Below are 12,413 nucleotides of genomic sequence, written 5' to 3' on the forward strand. Positions count from 1 at the left end.
TTTTACTGTCCGTCATTTTGACTGACAGGCTCGTAAAAAATCCGTCATAATCTATTATTACCCGTCACTATGGTGCAAGGTGGCGTTAGGTGGTAATTAGTATGTTCGTGACGTCATCACGCTGTACTTGCGTCTCGGAACTTGTATTTTAATACAACTGAATGCCCAATAAAGCCGTTGTTGTTTATATTCATCTATATATTTAATGTTTTAATGTTTATGTTCATATGTGATTCGATCTGGGAAAACCCAACACATGGTGCAAATTTATATATTACAGTTTTTGATACCATATTCACATTTCCAAATCAGTTTTTATTTTGCTCATACCTTGTGTATGTAACAACAGACCTCAGATTTTTTTTAGTCGCACCATTGAGAAATAAGGTCGCACTCTAGAGCCCTGTGGTGCCCGAATTCATAGTGAAAATTATTGAGTTCACTCATTCAATCCCATGATGCATCACAATAACAGCCAATTAATAATCCATTATCGCAATTATTTAATAGACAATTAATCGTCAGCCAAATTTCTTAATCATGACAGCCCCACAAGCAAGTGGAATAAGACACCCGACATTATTTTGGCAAGAGTCAGAGGTGGCACGAAATTTGACAGAGGCGGCTGCCTCTAATTTTTCTCCAATTTCGAAACGAGTTAGATTGTACATTAAAAGATCGAAGCATGTATGCAACATGCTTGAATTATTGAAAAAATGTTTATGCGAGATGTCTTTTTGATGGATTTATTGGGGTTCACTGAATGCATTGAATCTCACTGCTCGAGCAAGACATTGCAGCGAAAAACAGTGCAGCTCTTTTCTTCAAAGAGGAATGAGCCAATAGCGTTCAAGTGTCAGCAGTGTCAGCAGTGAATGTACTGAATAAATACGCCCACTGAACAGGTCAATTGAGTCAAAATTAGATTAAATGAACTGGTACTGGTCGTTCATGGACTTGGTCTAATAACCTTTGTGTAGCACTAGTACATGTCTAATTAGGTGATATTAATGATATTGATCATTCTTACTGTTTTGAAAGTTAACATTTGTTTCTTTTTTGTGAAAGGTAACATTCTGTATTTTTGCATTTGCGATGTGATAAAACGTGATTTTCTAACCGCAAAGACTGTGATTAATTATGGGGATGTACAGTTCAATGTAGCCCTGCTCGGAGCTGACCCGTACCATCTCAAAAGCATTAAAATGCATGGAAAATGCGCGGCACGCTGCGTTCTCCTTTTCCGCAAAGTGCTCGGGATGGCCTCGTGACTGGCGAGTGAAGAGAGCGTGTTGCACCTTTTTCGCGTTGTGATTGCGTCACTCTCTATTTCAGCATGATTGCCGCGCGTCTGTATTTGAACCATGAGCCACGGCTGAAGAGCATGTTGCACCACATGCACACAGCGACTGTGCCTGTCTCTAAGCGCACTTCCGCATTTAAAATAATGAATTTGTACATTGACCTGTTGTACAATGGCCTCAAGCTCGACAGAACGTGGCACTGTGGAAACTTTAGTGTAAAAGAGCAACAGCAACGTCAGTTGTGTTGGACTATTTTTGCTGTTTTGTGTGGATGATGCTGCGCAGTGTCAGGTATTGTGTGTGCTAACATTAATGCCCGATTCACATTTCGCATCTTTTCCACACGCATATTCTTTATTTTAAATGTAGACGTGCAGTCGGCGCCGCATCAAGATGAAAATAGTTCAACTTTTCAGAATGCCGCACGCGCACCGCATGAGAAAGCAGTGAGGCTCGCGTTTTCCACGCGGTTTTAGACGCAAAATGTGAATCGCCCCTAATGCTACCTCAAGGGGTAATACTGTTAACGTCATGCAGCACTTACACAATAATAAAAGACAATATATAAGATAATACATATATTAATAGTTTATATTTTTACTTTATTTAAAGATTGTCTAGTAAGTTAACAGACAGTGTTTAAGTGCAATCAACATGTTAATGATATGTTTATTACAGTGACTCTGCATTATCAAATTACTGAGTGTGGTAAAGCCACAGTTTTGTTTTTTATATTCATGTAATCTGCACTTTAGTTTCTGTGATTAATGACTTTCATGTTATACCAAGCTTATTTGTCAGTGCATTATGTCATGATAATTATTACATGTTTACATGGCTAGAAATTTAACAAATTCAATATATTAGTATGATTGGGGTAGTTCTATAAAAATATGTCAATCAATTCATGCATCAACTAATATCATCTGAAGCCTGGCCTATAGTTTATGGTTAATCTGTCTAATATTGCGTTGGTTATCATGATTTATTGATTTTCTTTATTAAATAATACAGAAGATAAGGCAGGGCTCTAGAGTGCGACCTTATTTCTCAATGGTGCGACTAAGAAAAATCTGAGGTCGCACCGGTGCGACCAGCCGTTCGAGGGAGAAAAGTCTCTGCGACTGAAAGTCTTCTTGTGATTCAACAACAGACACACATTATGCCCATATCGTGGTCTAAACCAATCAGAGATAGTGAAGGGCGGACCCCCTTCTGATTGGCCGTGGTCCAGATTGTCCTGTACGTGTGTGTACCAGAGGTCGCGTTAACCGAAAATTCTCTGTCATTAACAGATTTTTTTTACCAGTGACTGAAAAACCTGAAGGCCGTCCGTACGTCATTTTGACAGATTACAATGAGGGCAATTTGTAACTCCCCGTTTCCCTTCATTAGAGCGTGATATGCTCGCGTGTTTTCACCTGTCATTGTTACTGACTAGACATATGTGCTGCGATCTGGGAAAACCCGTCGGATGTCACGCTGGGACGCGGGAAAGACAGTTCACCTATCAAAGTAAACCACATAACATGAAGAATGAAGGAGTATCAATGCACATTTCCCGCCAGTCCTGTGTAAACTACGGCATGCAAAGTTTTTTATACAATGTTTTCGTGAGATGACAGAGCTCCCCTTCTGCAGCACCGGGAGTTATCCGACCGCAAAACATACAAGGGATGATCAGAAGTCCAGACACTATGCACATGATAAACAAGGTAAAACTTGCTTCACTGCTTATTAGTTGTTGTCCGTAATGTTTGCTAGTTTCCTTGTGTAGTGATAACGGCAGAGCTCTCGTTCTTTAAGTGTGCCCGCACCATTTTCCTTACTTTCGTTTTATTCAAACGGTTTTGTACAGTATTTTTAGACTTCAACACTGGGAAATGTTTTTTATTAAATTGTTAAGTCTTAAAAAGTCTTTTACTACTCTAAAGTGACTTTTACTTGTGATACTGGACTGTTGTGCTTTTATTTTCATCACTTAACTTTAAACCCGTTTTCCTCCAAATTCCATTCCTGAAAATCCTAGCGCTTCAGCCGACCTCAGCCATAACTTTTGTTACATACACAAGGTATGAGCAAAAATAAAAACTGATTTGGAAATGTGAATATGGTATCAAAAACTGTAATATATAAATTTGCACCATGTGTTGGGTTTTCCCAGATCGAATCACATATGAACATAAACATTAAAACATTAAATATATAGATGAATATAAACAACAACGGCTTTATTGGGCATTCAGTTGTATTAAAATACAAGTTCCGAGACGCAAGTACAGCGTGATGACGTCACGAACATACTAATTACCACCTAACGCCACCTTGCACCATAGTGACGGGTAATAATAGATTATGACGGATTTTTTACGAGCCTGTCAGTCAAAATGACGGACAGTAAAAAAGTCTAGCGCAACCTCCTGGTGTACACCTGGTGTGTACGTGTGAAAATGCGTGTGCTGCAGTCAGACAGAGAGGGGAGGAGCCTACAGGCCCGTCAGTTAAACAGAGTGGATGATGAGAGAAGGTGAAAAGAACGATTGACAACTTTTTCGTGAATAATGTTAAGTTAAGGCCTGATCCGTCCGAAAATCATAAGCAATGCTCTGACACGGAGCCATCAACCTCCCAGGTTATGTCAAGCCCTGGTCCATTCATCTTGAGATGGTTTAAGTTTCAGTTCAGTGAAGCACTTTAAGCACCAACACTTCTTCAGTAAGTTACCTTTCTTGTAGAATTGTGCTTCAAATAAAGAACTTTATGTTGACCAGATTGTTAGCTAATCATTTAATGTCAATTTTGCCTATATGGACAGTGATTTAAAAAAAAGTGAACTTGTAAAATTGCAGTGTTAAATGTGATGCGGCCGAAAATTTTGGTGCACCTAACTTTTGTGCTGGTGCACCTAAGAAAAAAAGTTAGGCGCACCAGTGCAACCAGTTCAAAAAGTTAGTCTAGAGCCCTGTAAGGTGCCTAAAAAAATAATTGCACATTAAATTGCAATTGCAATATTGGTAAAAAAAATAGCAACTAGATTACTTTTCAAAATCGTTCAGCCGTAATACATTGTATTGCAAAATATAATTAATGAACCATTTCTTAAGTACAAGTACTGTTACATTGCTGAAATTGTACTCAATTACAAGTAAAAGTGCTGGTGTAAAAAAAAGTAATCGAGTAAAAGTAAAAATTACTCTTCTCAAAAACTACTCAGAGTACTAGTTACTAGTTACTTTTTAGGCGGTGTTATTTAATGAATTAAGAATAATTACTAATAATCAAATTTGGAGATTTATATAGAAAATAGCTACTTATAACAAAACACATCTTACCTTACTGATAAAGCATATAACTGGATACAACTCAGACAAAATAACCACTCAATGTGTTGTTCTGTCTGTCTATCGTGACCTCAGCTTTCCACTTAAAATAATTTATGTAGGGATGCACTGAATGTTCGGCCACTGAAAATGTTCGGCTGAATGTGTGAAATGGCCGAATAAATTTTACCGAACATGACTCGTGATACGATCAAGCTGCAACCAGCGCAGAGAGAGAGAGAGAGAGAGAGAGAGAGAGAGAGAGAGAGAGAGAGAGAGAGGGAGAGGGAGAGGGAGAGGGAGAGGGAGGGAGGGTGGAGGGAGAGGGAGAGGGAGAGGGAGAGAGAGACGCGTGCGCTTTATTACTGCCGCAAACATTTTGGCAGTGCGTGTGTGCATGTAGCATTTTAAAGTGTCAGAGAAAGACACAGCACGGGACTTGCCGCACGGAAGTAAATTTCCGAATGAAAGCGTCTTTACCGGTCGGTAACTTTACTTCAGACGGAAGCGGGCGGTCTGACAGTAGCCCCACCGCTCGCGACAATATACAGTGGTCACGTGCACACAGTTCCATGTACTAAACAACTTGTCAAAGTATGTTCGGTGCATCCACGAGTGCACCTTCTGAGAGAACAGTCATCTTTTGTGGGCGGAGTTTGGAGGAGAGACGTGAACTGAAATGGTTGTCAGTCAGAATCAGTCAGAATTGCTTGCATTGGATGTTTTTTTTCTCAAATCATTTTGCAATGTAGCCTATAATAATCCAACAGTTTTAGTTTATTTGTATTTTTATCTCATAGGCCTAATGTGGAATGACAGTTTTTAATGAAGTGTTTTGTTGTAGGGGTACAGAGTAACTTACATTACATTCTTTTAGCAGTCAGTTATAGGCCTAATTAATATAGGCTATTCATGAAGGGAGAGGGCTCAATTTTTTGTTTGAATGTACTTTGTCTTGCTCAATTTTATATTAAGTTGCATTGTATTTTATTGAAAAGCCAGACAAATAATAAAAAGCTTCAGTTTGTGCAATAGTGAAAAAATAGCTTAATAAATAGAAGAAATGCAAAAAACCATGTTCGGTGTTCCGTATTATTCGGCCTTCGGCCAAGTGTTTCACATCATGTTCGGCTTCGGCCAAGAATTTTCGTTTCAGTGCATTCCTACATTTATGCACTTCCAACACTGTTCAATCATGTGTACTAGGCCCCACAATGCAGAAATTAATCAAAAAGTGTCCCAAATACTGCATGCAAAAAATGTATTTGTAACCTAAACTGCATTGGATTCATATTCTGTCATATCTGTAGAGGAGCTGGCTGATCAATTACTCAAGCTCAAGCCATCCAAGATGTATGGGACATTATTTCTGTGGTAGAACAATAAAGATTTTTACCTGGAGCTGTGGTCCATGGTTTTTCATGGTTCATGTCTTTAAAATTTCAAAATACAGAAAGAGGCAACATAAGAGTAATCCCTGCGGCTTCTTTCAATGTATTAATGACGTCTTATTTAAGCGAGTCGATCGAACTGTGCAAGAAACTGAACGTTATTTACAACATTATAACGGGTAATGCACAGTTTGCCAAACTGCTTCGCATGCGTCCAATCGCATATGTTCCCTACTCACTTATAAGGGCAGAGCACTTGATAGAGACTTTGGAGAGAGATTTGATCTCATGATATAGCCGTTTGGATGAAACTTGGTGAACGGAGTGATACAGGAACTCAATATTTCTGCATATCTCGGACGAGCCTTCGTATTGTGTCCCTTTCCCGCAATGACTTTCAAGTGCGCAAAACCGCCGTTTGATACGCGCGTGCCCTGCCTGCCGCACACGTTCCTCCTCCTCCATGATTAAACTAAATTGGCGGCAGATGTCTTGAAATCTGTGTGACGCAAGTTTTCTATGCGCGATTTGAGTGGGCGGGGTCACGTGACGGGACTGATTATTCTCTTTATCCAATCACATGAAAATTAAACAAAGTAGCGACGACAATGTGAGGAAAAATAGCGCAGTAAAAGTACCGATACAGCACTAAAGATGTACTCAAGTAAAAGTACACTGTAATTTAAACTACTTAAAAAAGTACATTTCCTGAAAAGAAAACTACTCAATTACAGTAATTTGAATATTTGTAATTCGTTACTTTACACCAGTGGTTCCCAAACTTTTTACAATGGCGTACCCCCCAGGGATTTAACATCATTCTGCGTACCCCCTTTCTTACAGTCACACTTGTGGTCTCAAACATTTTTTTATTTGCATTCTAAATACATGTAATTTTCTTTTATCAAACAATAAATGATATATGACTCATATATAAATAAATGACTCACTGTTTAATGAGATGGATGTGCTTGAAATGACTTGCATAACTCTCTGATGTTTGGTTGTATCGGAGAAAGTCTGAGTCTCAAATCATTCTCTATGCAGAGTCTGTGTCGATATTTGTTCTTTATGTGGGCAAGTGCTGAAAACCCACTCTCGCAAAGATACGTTGTGGAGAAGGGCAGTAATGTTTTCAAAGCGCGATCGGCTAAGGCAGGATACTCTGCATGTAAAGCTATCCAGAAGTCTGTCAGTAATTTTTGCGCGAAGTCAATTATCAAAGCGACACTCGTAGAGATTTCAATGAGACTCGCTCGCTCAGAAACAGGAAGGTGCGCTGTGCTGTTTGCAGAGAATGGATTGCGAATCCTGGTGTTTGAATCGGGAAAGTACTTGCGCAACTGCGAAGACAGCTCAGAAAGGTGTTTCATTGTCACGCTTAATGCTGTTAGTAAGGCTGAGTTTGTTTGCTAGCAAAAATCATGCAATGATGAAAAGGCTTCGGTGTTGTTCTCGTTAATGCAATTAGTCCAGAGAGCAAACTTTCTGATCATGGCCTCAGTTTTGTCCTGTACATTAAATATGGTTGTGGCAACTCCCTGCAATCCGATGTTCAGCTCATTCAGACAGGAAAAAACATCACCCAGATAGGCCAATATTGTAAGTGAAAGTGAAAGTGACCCATTAGTCAGATATGGTGACCCATACCCGAAATGTGACCTCTGCATTTAACCCATCCAGAGAGTAGTGAACACACGCACAGCAAGTGGTGACCACACGTACACCCGGAGCAGTGGGCAGCTATCACTGCAGCGCCCCGAGGAGCAAGTAGGGGTAAGGTGCCTTGCTCAAGGGCTCCTCAGTCGTTACCCACTGGCCTTGGGAATCCAACCGGAAACCTTCTGGTCACGAGTCCGACTCTCTAACCATTAGGCCATGACTGCCCCTAAGTCGCCACTCTTCGTCGTGTAAGCAGTTACTCAATTCAAAGGGATGGTCGATAAAAAAAGCTTTAAGTTCATCCCTCAATTCAAACAATCGTGTGAGAACCTTTGCCCTGGACAGCCATCGTACATCAGTATGTAGTAACAATGTGACGTGGTCGCTGCCCATTTCATTGCACAATGCAGAAAACAAACGAGAATTCAAAGGCCTTGCTTTAATAAAGTTTACAATTTTTACAGCATCTTGCAAAACTTCCTTAAGACGTTCAGGCATTCCTTTGGTGGCCAGCGCTTCTCTGTGGATGCTGCGATGTACCCAAACCGCGGAGGGTGCAACTGCTTGCACACGTGTTACCAGTCTACTCAGCCTGCCTGTCATGGCTGTCACTGTCCATCAGTACAAATGCCCACACAATCTGTCCACTGAAGTCCATGTGATGTTACAAAGCCATCTAAAACTTTGAAAATCTCCTCTCCAGTTGCTCTGCCTTCCAACGGTTTGCAAAAAGGTATATCTTCCATAACTGAACCATCATAAATATACCGGACATATGCACGCAGCTGAGCCAAACCAGCTACATCCGTTGATTCATCGATTTGTAAAGCGTAGAATTCGCTGGATTTTATGCGAAGCAATAGCTGTTTTAAAACGTCTTCTGCCATATCAGCGATGCGACGTGAAACTGTGTTGTCTGATGACGGCATCTTCTGTATTGTTTTTTTGGCTTTTTCCCCAAGCATAATACCCGCAATATCAGCTGCAGCAGGAAGAATGAAGTTCTCCACAATAGTATGGGATTTGCCCGTTTTAGCCACTCTGTAACTCACCATGTAGGATGCTTCCAGTCCTTTCTTATTAAGGTTTTCTGACGCTGTTATAAGGGCCTTACTACTCCCGAGTTGTCTTAATTGTCTTTCGAAAAACTTTCGCGGTTTATTTTTCAAAGTCGCATGCTTTGTTTCTACTAAATGCCTGCGCAAAAACGCTGGCTTCATGCAGTTATGAGAGAGTACTTTTGCACATATAACGCACTGTGGTTTGGGATTTTCGTCACTGCCAATGTAAGTAAATCCATATGAAATGTATTTCTCATCATATTTATGCCTTTTTGATCGTCTTTCTGTGAACTGCTGAACCTGAGTTGACGCTGTAGTCTCCGATGCATCACTATCTGTGTCGTGTCAACCGGAGCGGGTGGTTGATTTACACCTGCAGCCGAAGTGCTGTCGGAGGGACCGGGGTGTGGTCAGAGGACTGTGGATCATCCGAGCTGCTAGGAGTCGATTTTATTTCTGTGGCTGCGGGCCTAAACCTTTGCAACCACTTATCCATTTTAATTTAACAAGCAGTTGTTGCTTCGTTCCAAGCCGCGTGCAGTCGAATTACATGCGGTACGTAAAGACGTGCGCTTACGCATGAGTGGACGCATATTTTTTGATTGGATGTCATGAATTTGACCTTTTATGGCACTACGTGACCACTATTTTACTGTGTGTACACTAGAGGGAGCACGTCTTTATATTTATCTTGTGAGAAAAACATGACTGGTTGATTGTCAGGTGCGTTATAATTAAGTAAACAGTAGATTTCAGGATTTTGTTCACGTACCCCCTCCGTCACCTGGCGTACCCCCGGGGGTACGCGTACCCCAGTTTGGGAACCACTGCTTTACACCACTGGTTGGGATACTCTCAAAGCTGACAACATTAACATAATTTGTTAACGATCAATATGGGAAAAAATGATTGAGTTTGCATTTTTGTCATTTATCGCCCAGCCCTAGCGCTAAACACATCATTGCGGTTTACATTGGGGTCCTGTCTAGGGCTGTCACGATTATGAAATTTGGCTGACGGTTAATTGTCTGGTTTAGAGCTTTGACCTTTAATTCTCATACATTTTTTATTCAGCTTTGAAATGATCATATTGTTCTGAATATAAAGACTATGTTTTTTTTCTTGGAAATACAGTACATCAGAAAAAATTGGGTCATATATTTAAGGTTTAGGCTTTCACCTGTCAATAATACAACCACCAAATACTTGAAGTAAATGAAGTAAATTGATCAGGAGTGAATTGAAGCCTCCATTAAAATACTATCAGTCATAGAAAAGCGTCTAGTATGTTTTTTCTCACTTGCAAGACTACAATAAAAGTTTACTTGTGTGTTAATGAGATTTTGCTAGACTGGTTTTCACACTGAAATAATATTAAATTGTACTGCAGGTTATTTTTATGGTATATGCTTTAGTTTTTTTTTAAAGTGATTGTGTTGTGGTGGTACATTTTACAAGTATTACCATGCTTAAGTTACAATATATACACTAAAATATGCAATATGCAGATGCACTACAGCTCCCCCTAGTGTCTTCTATAGAGATGTGCAATAATTGCGATCATCTGAAACCATCGCGATGAGGTCAAATAATCGCGATGAGACGATTATTTAATAATCGTGACAGCCCTACCTCTGCTAGATATTCACTTAAAAACTAAATGCTGCCCCTACAGGTGGAGCTCTGGGACACGCCCACCGTCTCCAAAACTCACCACTGCCGCCTCCTAGTGGCACTCACACAAAACTTTCTATGAAAAATGTGGAAATAAATTGTTATTGCTGTATCACAATATATATACACACCCAAAGTACATGTTTCAAAGCAGACCTGGTAATAAAATTAAGCAAAAATAAAAACCGTTTAATAATAAGATTCCACATTATAAAAATATTAAATTGACTAATGTGATATATATATATATATATATATATATATATAAAATACCTATTAAGCAACAAGGAAAGAGACATTTCCTAAGACAAAAGTCCATATATCTGACAGACTTCCGGTCTCCAGTGTGTTAGTAAAGAAGCTTTAGCGCGCGACACAAGAGCCGGTAACAGAAGGCGCACGTTAATAAGCGCTGCTTTATAAACAAACAATCCGTTCATGTCTGCACTAAACCAACACGCTGAAAACGAGGCAAACATGACTAAACACACATCAACAAATCTACAGCTTTCTGTTTTTGGCTGTTAAAACGTTATGTCATCTGACTATCAGCTGATTTCAATGCACGTGTTTATATAATAACAAAGCACCACGGAGACTCTCCAAATGTTAAAGCGCACACATTTTACTGAAGTGCTGAGAATTTGTTGGAGAAAAGGCCTAACGTTAGTTAGCACAAGACAACGGCACATAGATCTGACTGATGTATGCACGAGATAAATAATTCACGCGTTCATAAAACAAAGGCAAAACGCACACGCATTACACTCGTATTTAAAACGAGCTATATGTTGACATCTGACTAGTTGCAACGCAGACATGTATGTAAAGTGTGTGTATGCCCGGCTTCATCCCTTAACCCACCTCAGGATCTAGATGCTCATGTCACGCGCAGATCTCTCAGATGTTGTCAACTTGTCACCACGAGCAAATGCGATCTGTCCGTTCGATCCACTGGCTGTTTAAGTGCATTATGAATGTATATACTGTTTTTATGAATAACAGAGCAGACAAAGCGAGAGCGCCATCTTGCTGGATGGCTCGAGACGCGCTAAAATGGCGCACGCGAAACTCATCTCGTGTGCGCGCGCGCACTCTGAATGTACTGCACGGGAACACAGAGACGCGCGTTAAACAAATCGCCCCCTTTCTGTTTGCGTAAAGTATTTTGACAGGACACACGAAGGTGCTGTATAATCACTGAGTGAGTGAATAAATTAATGCATTTATTGCAGAGAAAAAAACTGCGCGACAGAAAATTAGGGCATGAGTGCAACGATTACATCCATGCTCGGCGTACCGGCGTTTATTATAATAAATGTGCGAAAATCACGGCACTCCTTTGTTTTAGTGTCTACGTTGATCCCGTGACCCCAACATGCCATTGCCTTTGCATGTTTGATATCACTGCAGACTTTGCAATAAGTGTGTGCGCAGTTCATGTTTGACTACACGCATGTGGAGATGAATCTGTGCATGCAGTCGCATCCTCAGAAGTGCACATACCTGCAGATGTCGGTGGTCATTTCTTTTATGAAATACAGCTGCAAAATCTTCTGAAATGTAGGCTAATGCTTATAAATGTTTATGAATATTGTTCCTAAGCGCGGACAAAAAGAAGCGGTTTGATATTAAACAATGACAGGCTCCATGCTGCTGTAAGCTAGATCTGCAGCTGATTGGCTCATTCTGTTCATAGGTGTGAACCAGGAAAAAAATAACGCTGCTTTGCGCAGACCGATCGCCTCATGATATCACAGTACCGCGAGAGAGATTCGAGAGCTATGCGTTCCTGAACACAGAGTTATGCTCTCGCGATACGTCGATCGATTTGCGCAGCGCCGAATGCAGTCGCTCACGCTTGTCATGTTTATAGGATGTGCGGTGTGGGCTCTCACTAAATCTTTGGTGTTTCGAGTCAGATCCGTGGGCGTGGCTTGTTGGTTTTGATTAAATCCTCGGTGTTTCAAGTCTTTTCAACTCTAACCATCTAAACTACCC

At 40.4% G+C, this 12,413-nt stretch overlaps 1 protein-coding gene across 2 annotated transcripts in view; it reads right to left on the bottom strand.

The window, feature by feature from the left end:
* The window catches only part of atrx (ATRX chromatin remodeler), a 63,905-nt gene extending 51,835 nt beyond the window's left edge, over positions 1 to 12,070 (bottom strand). The window contains exon 1 of one of the 2 annotated variants that reach the window (XM_057348816.1): positions 11,919 to 12,070. In XM_057348816.1, coding sequence (XP_057204799.1) covers positions 11,919 to 11,938 — 20 coding nt within the window. In that variant the 5' untranslated portion in view covers positions 11,939 to 12,070. Of the gene's footprint in view, positions 1 to 11,276; positions 11,484 to 11,918 lie in introns of those variants that run through there. The other variant, XM_057348817.1, reaches the window with a different exon arrangement.
* Positions 12,071 to 12,413: the final 343 nt, after the last annotated feature.

Source organism: Triplophysa rosa, linkage group LG13 (assembly GCF_024868665.1).
Source record: "Triplophysa rosa linkage group LG13, Trosa_1v2, whole genome shotgun sequence".
NCBI classification, from domain to species: Eukaryota; Metazoa; Chordata; class Actinopteri; order Cypriniformes; family Nemacheilidae; genus Triplophysa; species Triplophysa rosa.